Genomic DNA, 14,900 nt, shown 5'->3' on the forward strand with positions numbered 1-14,900 from the left:
GTACAACCCTTCAGGACAAGCAACACGAACTCTATGTCTACAAGGTAAAATCCCTTTTTCATACATGTAACTTGTAAGAACATCCCTATATTCTCTGTGTTATATGTTAGAAGAGTCATGACCTTATGGTTCCTCAAAATACATGTAGTATAATTTTGATAGTTCCTCAAAGTACATGAAGTACAATTTTGATACTTAATAATACAATTTTAACAATATTAGAACTTTATATTCTCTGTGTCAAATAAATGAAAAGAGTCAAAACCTTATTGTTCAGGATCAGGATTTTATTTTACTAATGGTAGTATTAGGGGGATGGTGTGGAAGGGGGGCTTGGCTCTTCCACGGTGAGATTTTGGAAATATAGAGTAAAATGTTGGCAATACCATGATAAGGGTACCCATGAGGGGACTTACTGTAACTCTGTTAGCATCACATGTAATTTGAAGGACTTTTTGGTCAGTTTGGAGTGACATATCATCATTTTGATATTTGATTAGACATTTTTCAACAAGTGAATGATAGCAAAGTACTACTACGCTAGTTGAAAAGTAGCGTAGTGGTCCACTGTGGTGGTTGCAAATTAGAGCGTAGTGGCCTGTCACGTTTAAATGCATTAGCTAGAACCCTGAAGATGATTAATTGTTGACTCCTCCTCCCCAGTGTGAGGAGAATGTGAAGTTCCACTCCCCTGCCATGTACGTGGCTAACCTGCCCAGCTCAGGGGAGGACACCATCGGCACCATCGGGCAGTCAGAGGTGGGGGCAACCTTCCCCAGGAGTCCTAAGGAGACCTTCGTCATCTCTACTGTCGTATGCTCTACAAAACTTACACAGAATGGTAGGTTTGTTAGTTTTTTAATTTTTTAAATTAAAAAGTGTAAATTTCAGCTTATATTTAGAGGTCAGCATCATTGCAGATTACAATGAATGATTTTCAAAGCAAAGGTTATGCAGGTGTCTAGAATGTTTTCCTAGATCTTAATTTGGATACATGTATGTACAGATATTCTTGGTCTTGGTACTCTTACATATTGTGACAAGTAAGTGTTGATTGTAGCATGGGAAAGGCTGATGACTTGTGCATGTACCATTCCAGTTGATCTGCTGGGTCTGCTGAAGTGGAAGGCTCACCCAGACAGAGTGCAGGACACTCTACAGAGGCTGACCAGAGTGGACGGGGAGGATATTGTGAAGGTTAGTATTCCGACCATTCAGTATGTAAGACATGTATTAGAGTCCATTCCAAGACACCGTGCGAGTCTTTGTTGCCTTTGTTTATAATAGATTTTAATCATTTGTAATTATTTCTAATGGATATTTCATAGTTTGAAAAAAATTTGAACTTGGGTTTAATTTTGCAAATAGTTTTTCCCACATCAGAAAACATTCGAAATATTGTTTTAAGCCGTCCACGTCGTTTGTATAGATTTGTAAAAAAAGACTTCGCGTGAGAACTATTTTTTCGAAATTTTCTTTATGATCTGTGAAATCGGTAATCCGCTCTGGCCGATTGCCTCCCAAAATAGAAAGGCTGGTGAATGGACGGGGGCACCCCGTGGGGATCCTAATCCTCCCCTTATGGTCTAACCCTGTCTGCGGCCAACGTTAGTCTAATGTAAACAAACACCCCATCAGACGGTCATTTGCTGAAACCAATGAGTTTGACCTCCTTGCTGAAACATAGAGTCTATGCGCACACACAGCGTTCATACAGACTCTTTCCTACGGGGGTAGATCCCTTGGCTGTCTGACCCTCTCCGTGGCTAGCGGTAGATTAAATGTAAACAAACACCCACACCAGGCCTTCCTAAGAAGGTGCGGGAATCGCGAAGTCAGTCCACGCTGCGCGGCCGGCCAACTCCCCTGGCAAATAATTCTGCCAGCGTAACACATTACCCGGGCACATAGGTATTTGCGCGTAAAAAAATTATGTATTTTAGTTCAATTTTATTACACTCGGAATTGAATATTTCTATGCGCACAAACAGCGAATTTATATCGACTCTTTCGTGTAGCGAAGAATTTGACTATTCCCAAAAAAGTCTGGCTCCTCTCCGCGGCGAGTGGTAATGTAAACAAACACACCCGCCGCATCAAATAGTGAATGAAGACCTTTGCAGATTTCTGCCCGACTGGCCGGGCTACACACAGGTCACATGTTCTCCACCAGGTCTTGCTACGGGGGTACGCCGTACGGGGATCGTAGAATCCTGAAAAAAATCGGGAAATTGGCCAGCCAACTCCTCTGGTAGCAAAACTCCCCTGGTAGCAAAACTCCCCTGGTAAATTCCTACTATGATAGCCATCAAACGGCCGTGTGGTCATCTCGTTTTCCCACAGCAGAAATCTCCTTGTTCAAGTTGCTGAAACATATGCGCAAACGCAGCGTTGACTTTATATGTATATAGACTCTACCCGGCTTCCTATTCAACAAAACGCGCCTGTACGCCTGGTTATATCTGACCCGACCCCATCTCAAAATTATCTATCGTGCAACACTATAGATATTTTTGAGGTTGGGGTCTGTGGTATCCAGGCTGTTACTGACAGGGCTGTCTCCAGGACCCGTCCCTCCGTACCGAGACGAAAAAGATACCCACTCCGTCCAAAAAAAAATGAATTTCATGACATGACATGAGCTTGAAATGACAGATTCAACAACGAAAATATGCTTCGGAGTTTCCAAGCCGTGCGATAGATATAGTCATATACATCGTCACATGCATATGCACACGATGTCTCGGCGTGTGGAGACCAGATTGGCAAAGCGTGCAGTTTGGAACGCAATGTCCTACAAATGAGATTTTGTATAACCTCCGGTACTGTAGCCCCCTTCACGTATCACCGGCGTCTCTAGGGCCTTGGCGAAAGTTTTTTTTTTGGGGGGGGGGGTATATATTCCTCTCGCGGCATTTTTCCTTTCCCGGCATATTTTCCTTTCCCGTCGTATTCCCGGATAAAAATCGCGATACGACGCCCCACCCCCACCTCACACACACACAAAAAAAAAACTTTCGCCAAGGCCCTAGAGACGCCGGTGAAGGAGGCTAGGCGAGAACACACACGCCTCTCTTTTTCATAAACATTTTCTAGACATGCCCGTGCCAGCGAAAGTCCAGGCTCTTTTCATATGCAGGCCGCCCGGGCGGTGGGCGGAGAACGCATCACGCCCAATTTGTTTTCGTTTTGTAAAACTTAAGCCTGAGACGCGTGTGAACAAACACGAAAAGAAAACTAGGATTTACTCGGTAATAATCACTTTTATTCAATGTTTTATTTTGTAGTGCCGATCGGAATCACCTGGCCCTTGTACGATTTAAAATCAATTTTGAAATTTCCCGTGTTTTGATATGCGAGGCTCGAGCTCCCGCGGACCCGCCGTAGTTTTCTAGTTATAGTCTTCGTGACTGATTGACGCTTTGGCGAAATACTTGTATTTTGTCCGGTCTCTGTCATCTTTTCAAACGACATGCAAGTCTTTTTCAGAAAATTCGATACCGAGGCTAGGTAGTTCGGAGATTTCCGTTTATTGTACTCAACCAATCACGGGCATATGAAGCAAACACACTATGGTGAAAATACAATGTTTTGAAGAAATTGTTGTAAATTAAAGCCAGGTGTTATGTTAACCATCCTGTCAAGTACGTGCTTGGAGAAGCCACAGACAGCCCAATATCAAACTGGTAACTGTAATTAGTCTGCTATTGTTGCAAGTGTCAACAAGGTGTTATCCCTTGTACTGTTATTTGATGAACTGAAGATGCAAAGAACAACAAAGCACAACACTCTCTCGCCATTTCAAGACCGAATACCAGTTCTGTTGGATTACAATCGTAACGGTGTGGTGGCAGTTTTACGATTGTTATATCTAGCGGCTCGAAAATGGACTGATTTAATCCACTTTAGTTAAGTTTTGTTTAGTGTGAACGGAGTTTGGTATTCGATACAAACAGTGGTAGTTTTGTATTAGCGACACACGGGCGTATTTTAGCCAGGTTGACACAACCATCACCATGTGACCCAGAATGCGCGTCTAATTTTGTTGAACATTAGATCTATGGATATCTTCCGCTTCGAATTTGTTTCTTGTTTTGGACGCCGTTAATGTTGTCGATTTGTTGCAATTTTATTACGACATACTACGGTAGTACACGAAGATGAAGAACTACTCTCCAAACAAAGGTTTGTTGGGAAGATTGAGACCTTTTATCATGTTCCATTTTCTGTCCACATCCGTGACCAACGACCCAGATTAGGCAAGAAGAGAGAGCACACTGCTTCCTATCTTTAGAAAACTGCCACGCCGATCAGTTTGAATGGTTAAATAGATTTTACCGTCTTGAAGATTGAAACAGATTAATGTTTATTGTCCAGGATACAAGTCCACTCCATATCTATATCTCATGGTTTCCAAACGGTTTGTTTTCCTTGATCGACATAAAAGTTTACACCATTCTTATGTAACATTTCGGGAACGTTCATCATGTCGACCCACTACTTAAAATTTACAACTTATCAAAAGTCAAGACAGCAATAGATTTCCTCTATGGGTTCATGAATGAACAACTTTATTCTTAAAACGCATACACTTGTTTCAAGTAGAGCAAAGAAGCATGTAAATTGCACATTTGGCTGTTTTGTAAACGATAGATGTACTGGTAGTGTACATAGCATACCCTTAGTTCTGTCTTTCCCACTGACACTAAAGATTCTTTACAGAAACGTTTCATGTAACTACTGCCCACATGAGCAAGAACATGCAAAATAAAGATCGCCATTGTAAAATAAACAACTCGTGCCCATATGCGGGACAGCGACAAATAATGGCAGTTCTAGATCTATAACGATGGTTAGAACAGAAATGGACACACATGTTGAAGTGAGTTCAGGTTTTGTACAGCAACACATTTCAATATGTGAGAAAGTTATAAAAAACAACTAAGGTACAACGGCGGACTAAAAAGGAACCAACTGTCACTATCTGGCTTGACGAACTCAACTCTACTAATTCTCTGCAAGCAGAGGTTGGTGTGGAAGATCGTGACCTTGACCTTATATTCCGTATTTTTCGATCAGTGGAGATTGATTGGAAAATAAGGCATATATGGAAAAGGTCACGATTTTCCACGCTAACCTGTGCTCGGAGATTACTCTACTCAAACAAATCCATGTGGCACAACGTGCGACCTGCATAGATTCTGTCTCAGTACCTATGAGATCTGTTGGACAATTGTCCACCACACTCATGACAGAATTTGGCCAGCCGGTCACAAGATGTGCCGCATTGCTTACAAGCAATAACTCGCTTCTTGACGGGTGTGCGTCTGTCTTCCGCTGGCACTGTCGGGGTCCTGGTTGGTGTGATAGTGTACGTGCCACCCCCCGAAGTGTTCTCCGCCTCCTCCGCGGCTTGCAGAGCAGATTCCACGTCCCTGTTGAAGTTGACGACGCGTCCACTGGGAGCCCTTGCCCTGGGCGTCCGGCACCCAGGAGTGTACTGGACCTCACTAGAGCTACCAAAGTCCAGTCTCTGTGCCTTTCGTTTGCCGCGAGGGCCCGCGCAGACTGGAGTCGGCCCGATGCTGGATGCTGCAGGTCTGGTGTCTGGTGAATAGCATAGGCGCAGGATGGTCTCCACCGCCGATGGGGTGTTGTCGGCCTGCTGGCTTACAGCCTTGAGGATTCCTTTGCCAACCTGTACAAAAGAAGGAAGAGAGTGTTAAGACAATGCAATTAGAGCCAATTCACAATATGTCCTGAGTAAAGAGTTGAGATGGATTGCCTGGAACCTGTCACACCAATACACAATTTATAGCTACTGTCCACTGGGGAATGAAAGCACTGTGAAGATGTGTGAAGAGACATGCACTTCTGAACGTTAATAAAACAACGAAACAAAAATCTCGCCTGTCAATCGGTGTGAAATATTGATACATACATAAATGGCTATTTCGCGTGAAAGAATCGACTTCCTTCGAATTTGAGGGATTTGTCTTCTAAAACAAAGTCTACGGTTGAGCACTGAACCGATTTTTTTCAGCTGAATTTTTCAAGAGGAGGCATCTAAAAGAAATTCCGGACAATAAGCACTGTGGATATTGCTCACGGCAACCTCTACTTTGAAAAAAAGACTTGCTCCAAAAAACTACTGGTTATAGCACAAAGACGAAAATCCACTCCGGATCCCTTCAACGTATTCTAGGAAACTTCGGAGACCGTATCGAATATGCAATGACTAGTACGACTAGTACGAGAGAGTATACAATGCAGATCGAACGGAAATTTTAAGGATTACAGCAGCGCGCTGATTAATTTTTGCCTGATTTCAGGACAAAATTCTTCTCCATGCATGGATAGATAGACCGAATTATGTAAATAGGTTGTTTGCTGCAAATTCAGGCTGAAGACAATTGGGCTTCCATTGCAATAGAAAACTAAATTTAGGCAAAGTCAAACTGAAGACTTTTGGATTTCAATGTGAACCAAAGGCAGCTGATCAAAAGGTGATGCAAATTAGTCAATTAGCTCCTGTTGTTACAATTACAGGAGTGAAAAGGTTTGTCGCGGTGTGGGTGGGAGTGGGGGGTGGTCCCGTCTGTTCTGTCACAGTCTACTCGCAAAGCAATAAAAGGATTATAGCACCTATTGGTAACTCATTAGCAGACTTCAAAGACGGTACCGGGAAATGAGATCCCATGCCAACTTCTTTGGTCAAATCTCTTTTTTCACGGTACTAAAATAGATCAGCTAACCCCTTTGGCACCTATCCATTTTGTCATTTTGAAGCGGGTTCGCGATTATCACGAATCATGGGTTAAAGTAGTTCTCTGTCTATGCCGGGAAGGGAGTTGGAAGTTTGCGAAGGCTTACACTACTCTCTCCATGCAGAGCTTCGGCTCCGGTTTGTTTTTGACGTGTTTGACTACTCTCCAAGTAGTTTACGCTTTTTGGAACGTTTCTATGGCGTTTTTATTGGGCTTTCTACTCTGTACTGAAATCTTTATATTAGGCCAGGAGACATCAAAATTTCAGTAAAAAATAGAAAGCCCGATAAAATTATTAAAAACGCCGTAAAAAACGATTAAAAACAGCCGGAGCCTAGTGTTTGGCTGACAGCCAAAAAAAAACACATCTCCAAGCAGATCCTACGATGGCATAAGATAGTACCAAACTGGCCAAAGAGTGTTGTCAGAATACATTTTCCGGTAGCCAAACACACTCCTAGGCCCAAAAAAACAACCACCACCCGGGCCCCCTACTATACAGACCAAAAATAAATGCCAGCACTCCAAGGAGTATGAGAAGAACGGCAGTTTCTATAACTCTTCAACTAGCAATTATTGGCATAAGAAAAGGCTCACCTCAGGAAAGATGTTCGACAGCCTTGTCAGTCTGGGAGGACAGTTCCGTTTTGGCGATGGTGTGGTCGGCCCAGACATGATGGCGATCAGGTTCCCTACGGCCTGTTCCATGTTGTCCGCATTACCCCTAATCTCGTAGAGCAGGGACAACCCCAGGTTCTCTTGTGCTCCCGGAAACATCTCGGTTAGTGTCCGGACATCGTCATCGACGTCGGCCTGGCGGGATGAACCTGGGCGCGGATAGGCCTCGGACTGGTGGGATGAACCTGGGCGCGGATAGGCCTCGGACTGGTGGGATGAACCTGGGCGCGGATAGGCCTCGGACTGGTGGGATGAACCTGGGCGCGGATAGGCCTCGGACTGGTAGGATGAACCTGGGCGCGGATAGGCCTCGGACTGGTGGGATGAACCTGGGCGCGGATAGGCCTCGGACTGGTAGGATGAACCTGGGCGCGGATAGGCCTCGGACTGGTGGGATGAACCTGGGCGCGGATAGGCCTCGGACTGGTGGGATGAACCTGGGCGCGGGTAGGCCTCGGACTGGTGGGATGAACCTGGGCGCGGGTAGGCCTCGGACTGGTGGGATGAACCTGGGCGCGGATAGGCCTCGGACTGGTGGGATGAACCTGGGCGCGGGTAGGCCTCGGCTTCGCGGCGGCAACTCCCAGATTTGACTGGATACGACTGGTAGATGGCCGTGGGTAAATAGCTGTATTTGTCATGTTTGTTGTGTGGCGTCGCCTTTCCCTTTGACCTTGACTGCTGTTCGGTGAAATCTAAAACGGCTTTCTTGATGTGGTGTATAGGGTGCACTGTAGGTGTATGGTGGGCCAGCTCCTCCATACTCTTGTTGAGAGCGCGATACATTGCTGTGTTTCTCACACCCCTCGCCTCCTGTCGTCTGGTAGTTTGGGCTGTGGTGCTCTCGGTCGCAGGCCTTCCCGCTTTTCTGCTGAGGTTGGCGATGTTAATCACATCCGAAGCTGTCATGGCCCGACCGTCGTGAACATGTTGGCGTCGGTAGCTCACGACTTGTAAGCAACCGTCACAACCACACTTGTCCCATGGACACTTGCCCTTGTGGCCCTTCAGTGGCACTTCTATGCCATGTACCCGACACTTTTTGCAGTGGTACTCCCTTCTCTCCATGACGGTAGACAAGTCTGGGACGACGCGTGCATCGGTCCTCATTTATATGTCCGACAGATACCCCGCCCCCTTCGAACGGGACCACAGGCGTCGTTGGTTGTTTTTTCCCTTGAGAGCACGCATTTCACACCTATCCTCAAAGAACCAGTGGAACCCTGTACCAAGAGAAAAACAACCCAATAAATATAGTGTTACACTTTTAGATCTCAGATTTGGAAAAAAAATTCTTTAAGTTCATCAGTAAAATCTTCGTAAGTTCTACATTGCACTACCAACAAAGCATGGATCCTTGGGGAACATCATGGCAATCTTCTCATGAAAGTTGAAACTTATTTTCTCCGTTTTCTTTCCTCTTGCCCGAAGCGAGGAAAAGGTGGTCATGATTTTCTACACCGCAGATCACGATGTCAATGTTCAGTCCATATAAACAAATGAAGCGTTCAGGAAACTGTCAGTTACAGCCAGAGAGTTACAGCCTTGGGATTAGTAGTGTCTACAGTACTTCTTCCCGGACCGCAACCTGTTAAAGCATACTTTTTTCCGTTCTTCGCAAGACCACCGATCAAACTGGCAGGTGGTGTCGCGGACAACATATGGGACGGTTTACACGGGCTAAAAAGGTGTCCTTGGACACGCGCCGCGCGTCGAACGTCGTAGGATATTTTAAGGATTTTTTCCTTCGTGTAAACCGGGCCTATAAAGCCCGAAAGAAACGTCCAAAACATATATAACAACGTCAACGGAGCCGAACCTCTACTTGGAGATTATTGATCGATGAGGTGCGAACTGTCAACGGTTTATTATTGCTCATAGCCAAACTCGCGCCTGCTACACACTGGCACAACCTAGAGTAATCTCTGTCACCCGCTACATGGCTATCTTCAACCATCAAAATGAGTATTGCCTCGCAACAAGATACTCTCCAAGCAGAGGTTTGGCTCCGTCTGTTTTCAGACGTTGTTTGTGTCGGGCTTTCTATTTTGTATGCTTTTGTTTGCTGGCAAAATACATAAAAGAAAGGGTACTAAATAGAAATCCCATCAAGAAAACACATAATACACGTCAAAATAACTATCGGGTTCGTACATCTGTTTGGAGAATAAATGTACATATATAACAAATGTGTACTTGCCTTTGGTCTGGTTTTACGGCCCTTCCCCTGCTCGCCAGCACCTGCGGTAAAAGTTCCTTATGGTGTCAGGCGTCACCGTCATGAAGCCATTTACAATGGCCAAGGCGGGGTTTTCGGCTATAGCGCCTGGTGTGCGCATCAGTCTTGCCTTTACAAGGCCAAACACCAGTTCTATAGGATTGAAGTCATAGCTGTACGGTGGCAGCTTCACGACCGTTATATGCAGGGGCGCGAAAATGGCCTGCAAGTCTGCCTCATTGTGGATGCTAGCATTATCCATCACCAGGAAGGTATTTCGGCGCATGAACGGCGCCTTGTATGTTCTAAAACAGTTATTGCAGACTTCGCGGTTGAAGTTGCCTTGGATTGGGAGGACATTGACGAGTCCGTCCCACCCCACGGTCGCGAGAGCAGACCACTTCTGTCCGGGATTATTGAACCCCACCTGTGCGAACACGTGCCCCTCAAGTGCCCGACCTTGGCCCCTTCGGTCTGTCTGGAAATTAAAACCAGTCTCATCGGCAAAGTAAACATCTTCGGGATTGACATGACGGCGCCACGTCACGAAAGCCCGCCGCCTTTCAATGTTCACCACCGTGTACCTCTCCATCGGCACTCTCGCTGCCCGTTTCAAGGTCAGCCGGTCTTCTGCCAACCACCTGCAGATAGTGGACTCGCTTGGGGTTTCCACGTCCTGAAGTGTCAAGTCGTCCTTTAAAAGCTGTCTCAGCTCCCTTATGTACAGCGTGGGGTTGACAGTGACCAACGCCTCCAGGTAGACTCTTACGTACTCTGGCGAACGCCGCCCTCCGTCTCCGTGCCCTTGTCTGTGCTCCAAGTCCCCAGTTTGCACAAAGCGGGAAACGACGGACCTCACCCAGCCCTCAGAACAAGATTGCTCATGAGCAGTGCGCAAAGCGCAGCCGTTGTTGTTCCTGTAGGACAGCAAAATGGCTAGCCTTTTCTCATTTCCATAGGCCACGCCAGTCCTGTAAACGCCTCCGTTCTGGTTCAGACGGTACATCTTGAAAGAATTTGTCAAAAAGAGTCGAATACGAGCGCGAATAGGATATATGTGATATTGGTAAAACTGTGATCAGCTGTGAGGTGTAAGGTGCGACCTCACTATGTATTGGAAATTGGCGAAGGAGGGAGCATCATGATTTATTACTTTATCACCAACGACATGACTGCAGATCTGCGGGAACAGGCGCGCCTTGGTACAAACTGTACACACCATCATGATTTATTGCACCTTCACCGGACGTTCTCTTACGCCATATGGTATTTGGAAAAATAGATGTAAAACCAAATTCCCCAAAGATTTCCAAAACATTACGCCTTTGCCCCAACGATCTGCTTGGAGATTAAAACAGACGGCTGTTTCGCTTTTCAATATCTTCTGGAAAAGCGGTTTTCATTTGCTTGTGAAACATTGAACTCTCGGAGATTAATCTAAAAGCAGATGTGGGGTCCACCCCAGTCTGTGTGTTCTCCGTGTGTTTTAGTAAAATTCGGAGTGTCTTCCTAGCTAGTTAGAATGTCGACTGCTGGGAAAGGCGAACTAGATGTTGCAAAAACACAAGTACAAAACAGAGACTTCTGACTAAAGTTTTATCTAACCTAATCACATCTACTTTTAGATAAGGTCAATAGGGGGGAATCATTATACCTACCTCTGGGTCGCTGGAGGGGAAGGGATCATTGTAACTTTGAAGGAAAGCTGCAGTTCAGGCTGCTAACTCACCTAATTAACATTTTACTGTAATAAAATATGCTCATACTACTGTTCAACCAAAGGTATCAATTGTTTTGACGTTGTTTGTGGTGTTGATACATAACCATCCCCTGAGTGCAGAGAACCATTCTAGGATCCCCCCCCCCCCCCAATTTGTCTGGTAAAAGTGGCGTTCCCTCTGTCTCTCTTTAATCTTGGAGCTTGCCTTTCCCGTGATCGAAAATGGCAGGGGCCAATTCAAATGTACCGGTGGTTACCTGGGCAGTTACCATATACATCCACATGCGAGACATTGTACCACATGTCTCAGGAGCAGTAAGGATATCGTCACAGGCAGATGGAAACATCGTTCTGACGCAATCGTCACACATGATAACAGCGACCTTCCCGCCAGAGACGGTAGGGGTTTTGAACATATGTCAAGAAGTCGGCAGTACTTGCAAAAGCTACGTGCTTCCCTGCCAATGCCAGCGGCCCAGCACAGTTCTCCAACTGGATGTGTCAACAGTCCCAGAACGCGTTGGATATCTGCGCTCGCTCTTGTACGACTTCTTAAAGTCTGTTCCACATGCCCGCCAGCAGATACCGGAGATTGACTGCGCGCATGGATCTTGTGGACAGGTAAGAAATGAAAGTTAAGCTACTTTCCGTAGACAATAGGGGATTACAATGCTTTTCGTCCGGGAAATATGCCCTACGTACGTACAAAGTAAATTCAGTTGTCACCTTCCTTCTCCAAATGTCCAACTTTCTCCGCATGTGTAAAAATGTATTTGGCACTTTAGTGGGATTCAGTTTCACACATTCCCACAACGACGACCTGGGTGTGCGTGAATTTTTTTGAAGTCGTGTGGGTGTGTCATGGACGCCTAGGTGTTTAACAACCAAACAACATGCTGTTACCATTAAAACGCAAAATACCAATCTTTTCCCACGCGTTGAAGTACAACAACCCCTTCAAATATCAGGCGGGATTTTGTTTTGGAGGACCACAAAATATAAATCTTACTACGGTGACCCAGGGAAGCAAACGAATTCTGATAACAACACACACGTAACTCAACACACAGGTAACGGATGCTGAGACTGACGACAGTGGAGAGGATTCTGAGACTGACGACAGTGGAGAGGATTCTGAGACTAACAGCAGTGGATACGATGCTGAGACTAACAGCAGTGGAGAGGAGGGGTACGAGGGCTTCTGTAACGACTGTGGCTATAGAATCTTCGAAAGTCAGGAGGATCTAGACGAGGAACACAGAAACATCCAAGAGACTTTGAACCGACAGTGCATCACTTGCGGGGACAGAAATGCACTGTACTGGTGAAGGACTGTACTGTTCACTGTACTGTCATGACTCATAGACACTTGATGTTATACTTGTCGCAGTTCTATACGTAGTCATTTTTTAAAAAGATCTTGGTGAAAAAGCAGGAGAGCAACTCTATGTGTACAATGAAATAAGCTACCGTCGACGCAGATGTATAGTACCAGTCGGTACTCCCCTAGCCTCCTTTACCGGCCTCCCTATGTGTGTATTTTTGTAGTTGGAAAGTAGGTGACAGCTCTTTTACAAGACTACACTGTTTTGTTTCTCAACAGGACTATTGTTACTGCTTTATTGATCCTCCTCAGACCCGGACTGGAGAGGCAAAGAAGTTGGTCTCTCTGGGGGAGGTCGATTTGCGAAAAATATGCCGGGAAAGGACCCCCCCCCCACTGACACCCACCACACCCAAACAACTTACGCCAAGGCCCCCAGAGAGGCCGGTGAAGGATGCTAATCTCCAAGCAGATCCTACGGTGCCATAATATAGTATCAAAGCTGGTCAATGAGTATAGCCGGCCAAAGGGAGTCAAACGGGCACCTACGGCGGGTTTGATACTAGTATATTACGCCACCGTGGATCTGCTTGGAGATTAGAAGGATGCTATAAAAAAGCGCCTGGTATTGAAACAAGTCGTTCATCCATCGAATAACTACATCTTACCAAACATACATAAGAATAAAAGCTTTTTTGAATATAATACAGTAGTTCAAACTTCAGGAATTTACAGGCAAAGACCACATGCCATCGTAGAGTTGTTTTTGACTTGTTTTAGCCCTTTTTTGGCGTAGGGCTTTCTATTTTGTTACGTTTTCTTTATATCCTCCGCTCCAAAGAAAATGACACGAAATCAAAAGCCCTACAAAAATGATTACAGTACTCAGTAGTCTCTAAGCAGTTGTGTCAGATGGCCAGATAGGGACAAATAAGCCCCCACGGGAGTTCAGTCAGTCTATCATTCCGGCTGGCCAGTTCAGATGCAGATGCAGGTACGATCTGTTTGTTTTGTGTTGTTCAGTTCTGGTGTGCTTATTATCATATGTGCAGTCGCGAGGCTTTGGGGGTCTCTGTCGGGGCCCATGTATTGTACAGAAATGTTTGTCTCCACGTATGTTTTCTATGCATGTAAATCATTAAACTGTTTGTTTACTTTTATGGCATTGTGTGTTTGTGATTGTCTAGTCCCCTAGGCAACTAGCTTGCACAGTGTCCGTGACACTGAATGTATTCTCGATCTCCAAGCAGAGGTTCGCCTCTCGCGACCGTGATACAAAAAGGCACCGAATAGAAACGCCTCAAACTACGTCAAATTATACATCCGCAGCTGAAACTCCGCTTGGAGAGTACAGTACTTTGAATGGCGATGCAGGAAAAATGCAAGTAGAGATTGTTTTGACCCATGACTACGTCTAAGTATACCCGCCTGTCACCTGAAGATCGGCTTGGAGATTACTCAGCCATTTTCCCTTGCTGATGGAAACCTGTACAAAATAAAGTATATAATAATATATGATATCTTGGGTGTACGTATTATTCCAAGACATGTTGCTTTTTCTTGAAGTCAGACAGGAATGAGTCTATTCAAACTCTAAACGATATACTGATTTTTGTGCTGGCAGTAAACGAAATTGAACCGGTTAACCAAACCAAACCAAACCAAACCAAACAAAACAGAACAGAACTTGAAAGCTTTGGTTAGCTACTACTCTCCAAGCAGACATTCGGCTCCGAATGTTTTAAATTTAATGTATATCACCAGGCATTCTCATCGGGCTCTCTAGGTTGCACTCTTTTCTTTGCAAAACAGAAAGCCCGATACAAACACAGAAAAAAAAAACACAAAAAGCGGAGCCGAACCTCTGCTTGGAGAATTGATAGCGACCATTGGACGTGAACTGTGAAGCCAAAGTCAACAAGGCCGGACTCCAGCCTGTTCACCGCCCACTCTTGGCTTTAGCGCAAGTTGTAAGAGGTATTGTTGTGACAGGGGAAGGTAACTCGTGATTTTCGCCGGGATAAGAAACTTCTCGGTTGAAAATCCCGAATCGCCCTCCTCGCCACAACCCAACCCCAAACAACTTGCGCCAATGCACACAGAGAAGCCGATGAAGTGTAGTCTCTACCAGGCTCCGTGGATCGGTGGTCTTAAGTGTAGATTACCTTACACAAATATAGAGTCAATAAATAG

At 45.3% G+C, this 14,900-nt stretch overlaps 2 protein-coding genes across 2 annotated transcripts in view; one reads left to right on the forward strand and one right to left on the reverse strand.

Annotated features, from left to right (window-relative positions):
- Positions 1–14,900, forward strand: part of LOC118415544 (dedicator of cytokinesis protein 3-like) — a gene marked incomplete in the record, with an annotated part of 60,575 nt that overhangs the window by 18,992 nt on the left and 26,683 nt on the right. Inside the window, 3 exon segments of the mRNA XM_035820224.1 lie at positions 1–44; positions 664–841; positions 1,100–1,197. Coding sequence (XP_035676117.1) covers positions 1–44; positions 664–841; positions 1,100–1,197 — 320 coding nt within the window.
- LOC118415549 lies at positions 4,551–9,027 on the reverse strand. The gene is made up of 2 exons (XM_035820232.1): positions 7,365–9,027; positions 4,551–5,698 (listed from the first exon to the last, which is right to left on the reverse strand). Exons 1-2 carry the CDS (start codon positions 8,553–8,555, stop codon positions 5,207–5,209), a joined length of 1,683 nt encoding a protein of 560 aa, XP_035676125.1. The 5' UTR covers positions 8,556–9,027; the 3' UTR covers positions 4,551–5,206.

This window comes from Branchiostoma floridae, chromosome 5 (assembly GCF_000003815.2).
Source record: "Branchiostoma floridae strain S238N-H82 chromosome 5, Bfl_VNyyK, whole genome shotgun sequence".
NCBI classification, from domain to species: Eukaryota; Metazoa; Chordata; class Leptocardii; order Amphioxiformes; family Branchiostomatidae; genus Branchiostoma; species Branchiostoma floridae.